The sequence below is a fragment of the Acanthisitta chloris genome, unplaced genomic scaffold (assembly GCF_000695815.1).
Source record: "Acanthisitta chloris isolate BGI_N310 unplaced genomic scaffold, ASM69581v1 scaffold4868, whole genome shotgun sequence".
NCBI classification, from domain to species: Eukaryota; Metazoa; Chordata; class Aves; order Passeriformes; family Acanthisittidae; genus Acanthisitta; species Acanthisitta chloris.
The window spans coordinates 30,667-41,529 of NW_008685240.1; the positions used below are offsets into that span (position 1 = coordinate 30,667).

Consider the following 10,863-nt stretch of genomic DNA (forward strand, 5'->3'; position numbering starts at 1 on the left):
AAACAAATGGCATTAGCACTTTCTGAGTGAGTGCAGAGCATGCTCTAAGCTAGCTGTCAAGTTACAGCTGCAAAGACACTGTGGCAAAAAATTAAGTAAATCAGCCACTTTGTTTGCTGCCTTAATCAATAACTTTGTGGCTTCCAGCTGCTGTCTGAAATGAACAAAGTCATGCTGACCTGGTCTTTGTCTATTCCAGACCACAGGCTGCAATTTTAACAGTCAACTGGAAAAAACACTAGCAAGTGTGACTTGTAGGAATGCCAAGAACACTGGTCAGCTGATAAAATAACGAAAAAAAAATAACAATCACAGCAATTTTAGAGAACCAGACATGACTTGATCTTGTCCTCTTCATGTCTGCTGCGATGCATCATCCTAAGGGTCATATGCTGCTCAAGTTAAGAAATGGTGCTATGGAAAGAGCAATACTCAAAGACCCAAAATGGTGAAGAGAATTACAAACTCCTCCAAACCTGCTGCAGGCAATATCTTCATTAGGATAGTAAGCTATGGGTTTCTCCTCCAGGTGACTGGGAAATAAACCTCTATTCCCAGCTGAAGGAAGCTGTGATCTGACACAGTTTGTCATGGACTCATGAAACCAAAGGTTTCAGCAAAAATAAAAGGAGTGTGAACAAAGTGATCTGATTACTGTATTTGTCATTTATTGCATTAGTACACAGTAGACTGTTTCTAGCAAAAACTACAATAAACACAGTGTGCTCACAGGATACATGACCTCAAAAACATTGTGGAGTTTTGTTCCTAAGTTCTAAATTTGAGTTTTAAAAATCCTGTTACACTAGAAGAAATGTGATAATTAAGGAATAGGATGGTATACTTTCAGGAAGGGAGACAAGTCTTATTTTTGATGTTCATATTCATTATTCAAGAGAAGAGGAGAGTGCAGGACCATCAGTAAAACTCAAAGTACACATCAACAGGAGATTGCTGGACCATCAGTAAAACTCAAAGTACACATCACAGCAAGATTTTCTGTGCCACATTTAATATACAACTTTGGGTTCATCTTGTGCAAATTAAAAACATCAAAAAAAGGAGAGAGTAAAGGAGGTTCAGTAACCAACATTCATGTTAATGAAGTCTGTACATTGGCCCTATCATTATAAAACTGCCTCTCCAGGAGATTGCTGGACCATCAGTAAAACTCAAAGTACACATCACAGCAAGATTTTCTGTGCCACATTTAATATACAACTTTGGGTTCATCTTGTGCAAATTAAAAACATCAAAAAAAGGAGAGAGTAAAGGAGGTTCAGTAACCAACATTCATGTTAATGAAGTCTGTACATTGGCCCTATCATTATAAAACTGCCTCTCACCACAAAGCCTTCAGGTTTTACCTGGTTTAGAACTTTCTGGAGATATGGTGTTCCCATCCGATCTGCCATGTGCCTGTAGGATGGATGGGAAAGGAAGAATTTCCTTTCTGCCAGAACAGCTGCCTTTATGTCCTTCTTCCCATCAATGTCTTTCTGGCTTCTGTTTACAACACCAATATAACCTGAAACAACACAAACCAATGGGGAAATCAATGCAGCTATTGGCAGAACTACTGAATTCATGCTAAATAGAACCAAACAGCCTCAGTTCAAACAAAACTTTCCAATTTAGCCATTTCAGATATCGTTCACACATACTCTAACGACCTTAATAGCATCTATACTGTTCATCCTGTGTAGGTATAACAGAGTACTGTAATGACCTTAATAGCATCTACACTGTTCATCCTGTGTAGGTATAACAGACATACTTCCTTTTAAATCACCAAGTCAAATACAGAAACATCTGAAACATTGGTGAACCCCAAAGAAACCACTTCAAAAATAAGCAAACCAAAAACCCTAAAACAGAAGTCACACACAGGTCGACACAGATAAACGATACCATATTAACTAAATACAGAAAAAAATTCTTCTCCTTTGCTGGACCAGTCGACACAGATAAATGATACCATATTAACTAAATACAAAAAAAAATTCTTCTCCTTTGCTGGACCAACACGCTCCATGGGAGGAGATGGTTGTCTCATCAATAAACTATAACCAGAACCAAAATTCTTCATGTTACTAACAGCATGAGCAACTGTGGCAGTAGCTGCCAGAACAATCACACAGAAAAATTTCAGGAAATGATCAAATCTTGGTTTAGAGTGAGATTACCAAAGCTCTGGTACTTGTTTCTATCATGTGCAAAGAGAAAAAGACTCTTGTTACTAGTTACAGCAACCTGGCGGAGAACAAAAAAAACACAACTGGCTAACAACTTGTGCTTTGTCTGGAGTATGCAGTGTATTTCCCAGGTCCAGAAAGGAAGATATTTTACTTGCAGGATATTTTCTTTGCTGAATAGGTAACTATAAAAAGCTAGGAACTCATCAAGTTCAGTGCAACCTTTGATTCATCTCCAGGACTCCCAGTTTGCTGAATAGGTAACTATAAAAGCTAGGAACTCATCAAGTCCAGTGTAACCTTTGATTCATCTCCAGGACTCCCAAACATCTCTCTTATCCAAACCATCTTCTGGATTGCAAAGAATATAGGCCACTGAACATTCTCACCTCTGCGCAGAGGGAGTAGTCTGTTTTCTAGAATTTCTCTTGCATCTGTTCCTTCGTCCATCAGATCCAATTTTGTGATCACACCAATGGTCCTAAGGCCTGACCAGGGTGGAGGCAGGAGGAAAAAGTTATTGAAGAATTCTTTAGATTCAGGAAGAACAATTACATTTTATATAATATCAGATATGTGACCTTCTCCCAGCTTGTATCACACAATACCAGCTACAACTCAAGTTATGGTATGTCTGGAAAAGAAGGGAATTGCCAGTGCTGAAATGTGTTGCTCAGAGTTCTTTAACAAGGCTCAGCATCCCTACAACATGACTGTATAAAATTTATGATTCAAGTATCTAGAAATTCCATAGTACCATGGCCCATTTTGCCTGACACTACAAAAGTTTCCAGGTAGGCACTGCTGCACTTGTTTGTAAGAGATAGTGACAAAGTTTTTAAAATACATTTCTAGCAAGATTACCTGACCAATACTGAGCTAACAGTTATTGTGACCTTGAAGGCTGTATGAGAATGTATATCTACACATCTATATGACATACCATTCATGATGAAATTTCACACAAGAGTTGGTCTATTACTCCCAATTATGTTATTACACTGAGAACAACAAGTGGCAACATTCAATCATGCTTACCCTGAGGATCCACTTCCTTGGCTAGCTTCAGTGCATCTGAGTTGGCCAGATCAGTGTTAGCTGGAGTCACAGCCAGTATCAGACAGTTCTCTCTTGAGATGAACTGCATTATCATCTCTCTGATCTGTTGCTCAATATCTGGAGGTTGATCCCCTACTGGCACTTTAGTGATTCCCGGCAAATCAATAAGGGTCAGGCTTAAGACTACATGGAAAACACAGGATTATAAAACTGGTTACTACACCTGACATGACAAAGAGGTCTGCAGACAAGTTACAGTCACATAAGCCCCCACACAATTACCTTTACAGGAGTATAAATATTGTCAACAGTTCAAACAAAATGCCTGACAAACTCAAAGTACACTCGTTTCCCTCCTGGTCTTTCATCTCTGCATTTATTACTGCTAGTTAATATTTTAAATATTACAACTGGTATAGAATGATACTTACAGCAAATATCCTTGAGGGCTCTTAGGCAAATGAACGTGACTTTCTGAGCTTTGTCCAACAGCAGGAGCACAGGCAACAGACCATTCCCACTCCATCTTTCAAATCAACCCCAATAAGTTGTTTGGTTGTTGGTTTTAAATATAGTCCTTGTCTGGCCATTCTTTCAACAGTGTCTCCAATTAAAAAATGCTCAAAAAGATCAATAGCTAGTTTAACCTACATAGCAAAATTATTTTTAAGGGATTTGGGGGGATGTTGTTGCTTTGGGTTTTAGGGTTGGTTTTTTTCCACTCTGTAATTTCTTCAGACAAAGTAAGAAGCATGTAAAAAGTGAATCTATTAAGAAAATCTGGTTTGCTCTGACATGGTTTCCCCAGTACAGGTCACAGTGCCAGCTAGAAGCATCCTAGCCTGTTCAGCCAGCACTGGGGTACAAGAAACACCAGAAGTGTATTTGGGGTCTAGTTAATACAGACAACAGTTGCAGAACTAAAAGACTGATCCTAATAAAACAATGTAAGAGTAACAGGTAGGAAATTTTCACTTTCTCCTGGAGTCAGCACGTTCAACAAAAAAGCCTTGAGGAAGGGCTAAACTCCAGCTTCTCTCCAGTTAGAAAAACAAAGTGCTTCAGGCAAACACAGTGCTTTTCTCCTGTATCCAAGACAGACTGGATGGGAAACATTTCCTCTAGACTGCCTTCATTAATTTGGGCAGATGACAACCAGAGGAACCAATTTTGATCTATACAGGGGCCCTCTACAGAAAGCAGCTTCAAACACCATTATTGTCAGAATATATTTTTAGTGACAGCAAAAAATAAATTTCCAATAAGGCAAGGAGACAGTGACTTCCTAGATCACTGATCAGGGAATCCCTCTGGAGGGTGGCAGAAACATGTTTTGCCACTAAGTCTCCCATCTCCTATTATTGGTAGTGAGCTACTATCTAATGGTGAATGTGCTGGGGGAGAAATTGTTTCCATCCTGGCTCAGAGTGAGGATATTTTTAAATCAAGAGGATATTAAATGGAACAGAGAGTCTGTGTTCTGCCCAGCTCTAGTGACATCAGCTCTCCACCACAGAGTGGATACTTAACACAGGAGAATTTGAAGTTTCTTCCAGATACATATCCACTTTTGGTTCAGCTCAGCCTTCGAAGTCCTTTCACCCCAGAAGATCAAGCAATAAGAACACACACAAAGGGAACAGACAGACAGAGCTACACAGTCCATTACATGACAGAAGGGGAAAGCAGAATAATTTTACCTACCATGTGGAGAATATACTCTTAAATTAATAGGAATGGAAGAAATGCCTTTATTCATTCCTGTTACTCTATCTGTTTCTACTTCAATTTCCTGACGAACTTCATCAAAATCAGTAAATTTCTTCCCTTTGCAGTGTAGAAATTCAGCATACTCTGTGAAAAAAATATCAACAACTCTGTATTTCACAGGCTTATTTACTTGGACACCCCACTTTCCAGCCCCTGGTGTTCTTCAGATGTGTGTGCACAAATGTGTGTCATTGTGGCTACCAGGAAAGCCTTGTTATGACAGAACATAGGAAACAGCTTACAACAAGAAAGGCTTAGTTAAAAAGCCAAATTGAATGGATACAATTTACTGCTCTTATCTTTAGCACATCATCTTCTGGAACAACCTGAAAGATTCAGATAGATACCACTTACAGTAATAGAACAAGGAACAGATTGTGAATCAGATTCTGAGTTTTCATCTGATTACATCTGACTGTAATACATCACTAAATTGAAAAGTAATTCAAGTTTCGTATCATGAAAGATTATTAGCATTTGTTTCAAAAACTAACAGCCCATGGTGCACATGAACCTAGCAAAGGAATTCTGCAATTTTTTAGAGGTTTATCATGAAAACAAGATCACTTAAACACTGTAATGCTTTTAACACAACTCCTCATTTCCTAAAATCTTCCTGAAGTCTAAATACAAATCATGATTTCAAGTTGGTAAAACACTTATAGACAGAGCTGTGATTTTGCTGGAGGGGGAGAACACAACTAATTCCTAAGTCTTTGATATCATACAACTTGTCCTCTTATCTTAACAGGGCACTAACCAGGAATCATCTTAATTCGTAAGTATTTGATATCATACAACTTGTCCTCTTAGCTTAACAGGGCACTAACCAGGAATCATCCTAATTTGTTAGGCCCAAACTTGACACTAGGTCCCTGTTTTAATTTTTGACTCCAAATACTGACACTAAACATTGGAATCTTTAGATTGCCTGCATAACCAAAAGCTCAGGATTTTAAAACTGAAGTTTCTTCCTTCAAAACAGAACACAAATATTGGAATCTTTTGATTGCCTGCATAACCAAAAGCTCAAGATTTTAAAACTGGAGTTTCTTCCTTCAAAACAGAACACAAAAATTGATCTCACACAGCAAGGCTGCAACCCAAAATCATGACATAGATGGTAATCATAGAGTTGATCTCACACAGTAAGGCTGCAACCCGAAATCATGACATAGATGGTAATCATAGATACAAGGGGTCTAACCAGTAGGGCTGGAGAAAGGTTGAAAAGTTGTGTATGCTCCAGTTCATTTCATCCTGCAATCAAGGCCTGATCTCAAAGTGGTCAGATGTTTCTTCCCCAGAAAATGTTACTTGGTAAAATGCCCTCAAATACCTGGGCCTAGAGCTTGCTTGGTACTCAAGATAGAACAGCACCTCAGGAGACTCAATCTGAGAGCACAGATTATCAGAGGACCTTGTGTGTTAGTACTGAAGCATCTTTCCCAAAATCCACTTTATTGCTATTATTGACAGAGCTGTTAAAAAATAATAATTAATAAATAAACAATCAAAATTACAACTTAAAGTAAACTGAGAGGTAAAAAAAACTGAGAGTGGAAAAAACATCGAATACCAACCCTTCTGTGCTACAATACCCCAGAGGAGAGTGGAAAAAACATCAAATACCAACCCTTCTGTGCTACAATACCAGACCCAAAGTGTGAGGAACAGGACAACTCAGCCTTGTCAAGATAAAAATACACTGCTTATTTTAAAAATAAGAGATCACCTAACAAAAAAACCCCTCCATCTCACTTTGGACAATTTAAAAATTTCAGAATATCTTTTCTTTTTTACCTCCAGCATCAAAATGACAACAAATGGGGATTTTGTTTCAACTGTTTCTTAAAACACCCAAGGAATATTACAACATTTCAAAACTAAAAATAATACAGTGCACAAAATAAAATTTCTCAGGTGCTCTAGCACACTTGAGAAATAAAATGTATCATCTCAAAATAGGGAAATAACTACCTAATTTAAAAAAGAGCTGACAAGTAGTTCTTATTTTGTCCAAGCTCTCATCCACTGCTCCTGGCATAAAATATAATGTATTCTTCTCAGTTACTTTTTTTTCCAGTGGTTCATTAGATTTTCTCAGCAAAATATTTCTAAATTCAGCAATTAATACTTCATTCCTGTCTGTAATCAGCTGAGTGTCTCAGCTGACAGCCAAGGAAGTTTTTCTCTTGGTTCCCTTTCACATTCACCAACAGCAACAGTTGCTGACTGAAATGGCTTCATGGCAACCCAATAAAACAGTTTGCTGTGTTTTAGCTTTGTTAATATTTATCAGTAACTCATTCCTCCCAGTGACATCTGTGATCCCACTAGAGCTGAAGGAATAAACTTTCCAGTGGTTCATAACCTGTGGTGCCACACGCAGCCTACGGAATAAAAATTCAAACAGACAAGCAGTGCTTTGTTTTGCTCCTTTCAGCCCTTAGCTTGAACTTGGCAATGATGCCTTTAGCCAGCCTGGATAAGCACATGCTTTAATGCAATCTTCAGTTTCCAGCTTTCATACACAGAAGAATACTAGGAAAACATTTTATTGACATTTTTGTGGGAATGGATGCAAAGCCAGACAAGAAAAAGTAATCCTGCCTGATGTCTAGCTTTCAGACATGTATTTTTTTGTATAAAACTGAAGTTATATTAAGAGAAAGAAAAATGAGATAAAAAATTAAAACAGTCTTTGCATGTAAAATATATTTCCCCCATCCCACACTCATTATAAGCACCTTGGGTAATGTAGAATGAAAAGGCTACCAGAGCAGAGTTCCTTCAGTGCCTCCGTAAGTGATTATTTATCTCATCAGCTTTAATTAAGTGTGACAAATCACACAAACGAGTGTTATGGGATAATATCTCCTAAAATGCTCCTCATTTTGCCTGTCAGTTATTTCTCCCTATGCCTTTATGGTTTAATCCAGCACAAAGTTGTATTGTTATCAGCAATAAACAGCCACTGCTGTTCTCAAACCATTTAAATGACATACACACTCGGGATATTTCATGGATTAGTCTCTAAGTAAAGACAGCTGAGTGACAAGATATGGATCAGTCCTGAGAAATACATCAGAGATGTTTTGGAAAACATCCTTGATCCACATCAGCCTGAACCTAAGACCTTACAAAGCCCAAAGACTTCACCCTGTACAGAATAAGCTGTTACTAGAGGTCAGGAATTCAACCAAGCTGAGAGACCTGGATTCAGAGCTCCTCCCAAACTGATTACAAGCAGAGTTGCTCCAAGTTGGTGGTGGTATCCAGTCTAGAATACTGGAAAGAGCTTGGGAGTTTTCCAAAAAGGTGGCTCATTAAATTGTAGGCTTACAGCAAACATTTTAAACATGTACAGCAAAGGGGGAACACCTCCTCTTACTGCCCCTTCCATCTGCCAGAGCCTCAGATGTCACCCAAGGAACAACAGCATTGTCAGTGCCAACCAAGCACTGCACAAAGCCTTTCAAAAGAGTGATTTGAACAGAGTGTTTTAAAGCCATGCAAATAAACATCAGCAGTGAAAGTACATCACCTTTCCTTTGATGATGGACCAGTTTTTCTGAACAGAGCAGTTAAGTGAATCTGGACCGTAGCAAATCATTCAGCAGTGCTTCACTGAAAAGAGCAGCAGTATCAAAAGCCCTTGTTGTCTTCACCAGTCTATAATCCCTCTGCTACTTCATTTCTGTAGCTTTGCTAACAGGCTGAAGGTGAAATACTCGAAATTGAGGCATTCCACAGCTAACCTTTAAGCAGCAAGGCTACAGGAAATGCAAGTACCCTGGTATGTGCTGAAGACAAAACAGAAAATCCTGTCAATGCAGAAGAGATTAAAAACATGGGAAGTAGTGTAGACCTGATGAAAGTAACTAGCATAAAATACCAGGCCATGCTCTCAGGAACCAATGAACTGCTTAAGGATAAGGGCAAATGCTCATACCAGAGGAGGGAAAAAGTCTTCTTTTGGATGCAATACCCTTTCACATCTTCAAAAGTTTTTGTTTGTAGAAGAAATGTATCTCTGTTCTTTCAACCTTTTCCTATGGCTCATGCTTTGCAAACTTCCCATTAGTCACACAGTAAATCCTCCAAGCATTTTTCCTGAAGTTGCAGAGGCACAGCTCTCCCCAGAGCTCTCTCCTTCTCAGCACTGAGAAAAAGCAGAACAACTACTTTTAAGGCTGCATTTCTGTGATGCATCTTGTATAGTATTTATTTCTGTGCTTTACAAAAGCACAACATCAGTGAGTTATGTTCTGTTAGAGACCCACTGTGAGCACCAGGTCCTTTCCTGGAGACTATCTCACCCATTACCAGCCTCCCAGTACAGACACAGCCCTTGGCCCAGCTGAACTTCTTCCCACTTTGGGGGCATTTCTCTTCTTGTGCAAGCAATTTGAATTCCAATTCTGCCCTTTGGTGTCTTTCATATTCTCTTTGTATTTGCCAAATACAAACTTAATATTGACACACTCTGTTCTGTCATACAAATACTGAACGTGACCTGGAGGGATGTCCCTTCCACTCTGTAAACAACTGTGCATCCATCTTATAGAGGTCCTTTCTAGATCATGTTTCCTGAGTTTGCTTATTGTATTTTTAAAAAAAGCAAGATAATTTCAACTCCCTTACTGCACCCAAGATAAGACACTTGCCATAACTTAACTTACATTAACTGACTGTTACCCTGTAATAAAAAAAATACAACTCCCTCACTGCACCCAAGATAAGACAATTGCCTAACTTAACTTACATGACTGTTACCCTGTAATAAAAAAAATAAATTGCACTGATATGACAGGGTTATTTCCCTTGATGAGTTTGCATTGGCTGCTATTCATCTCAAACACTTTTCAGATTGTTATTCAATAACTTACTACAGATTTCTTTTTCCTGCAAGTGACCTTTGACTGCACTGCACCCAAGATAAGACAATTGCCTAACTTAACTTACATGACTGTTACCCTGTAATAAAAAAAATAAATTGCACTGATATGACAGGGTTATTTCCCTTGATGAGTTTGCATTGGCTGCTATTCATCTCAAACACTTTTCAGATTGTTATTCAATAACTTACTACAGATTTCTTTTTCCTGCAAGTGACCTTTGACTGACTCTTCTATCACTTTTCTTTTTTGAAGATGGGCAAATACAGAGCCTTTCTCCATTCTTTCCATAAGGGAATTCCATCTTTCCTGATGTCACTGAACACCAATCTGGGATCAAGGAAATCAAAGCTTCCAGCCAAAACCACTTGTAAAACAAGTATTTGTGGGTACATTTAATTTGTCCCAACATGAACTGAAGCCTATACCCCTTTTGAGGGTGCTGATGGGAGAACTGGCTGAGCCCCCAAAGCTGCCAGACCTCAGCAGTCACTACTTAGGTTACTCCAGGCACAAACCCACACAGACAGCAGCAGCCAGGAAGATTTGCAGGTGCAGAGGAAGATTTGCAGTCCCTGCAATCTTACACTAACAGCTTAATTCCAGGTTCAGACTGGCAGCACTATCCCTTTTCCAGTATATCAATCCTCTTTGGGTGAAGAGCTTTGTGTTGTCTCAAGAAGAGATCAATGGTCACTACCACCTTTTCCTCATGGCAGAATCATTTCTTAGCTTTTGGGGGATGTACCTCAATAATTTTACTGGTCTCTACAGCATCCCTTGTTCATCATCTGAATGAGGAGGTGCCAGAGAGTGGATCCAGAAAACAGCAGTCACTGTCTTCCCTTCTACCCTGCAAAGTGCCAAGTCTCTCCACTGCTCCTGGCACTGTGGCACTTGTCTAGTTTTTGCCCCTTAGACCTCCACATACCTTCCTG

At 39.0% G+C, this 10,863-nt stretch overlaps 1 protein-coding gene across 1 annotated transcript in view; it reads right to left on the bottom strand.

The window, feature by feature from the left end:
• Window positions 1–10,863, bottom strand: part of LOC103806943 (dynamin-3-like) — a gene marked incomplete at both ends in the record, with an annotated part of 41,543 nt that overhangs the window by 25,132 nt on the left and 5,548 nt on the right. The window contains 4 exons of the mRNA XM_009079657.1: window positions 1,368–1,528; window positions 2,585–2,683; window positions 3,234–3,437; window positions 4,959–5,108. Coding sequence (XP_009077905.1) covers window positions 1,368–1,528; window positions 2,585–2,683; window positions 3,234–3,437; window positions 4,959–5,108 — 614 coding nt within the window. The remainder of the gene's footprint in view (window positions 1–1,367; window positions 1,529–2,584; window positions 2,684–3,233; window positions 3,438–4,958; window positions 5,109–10,863) is intronic.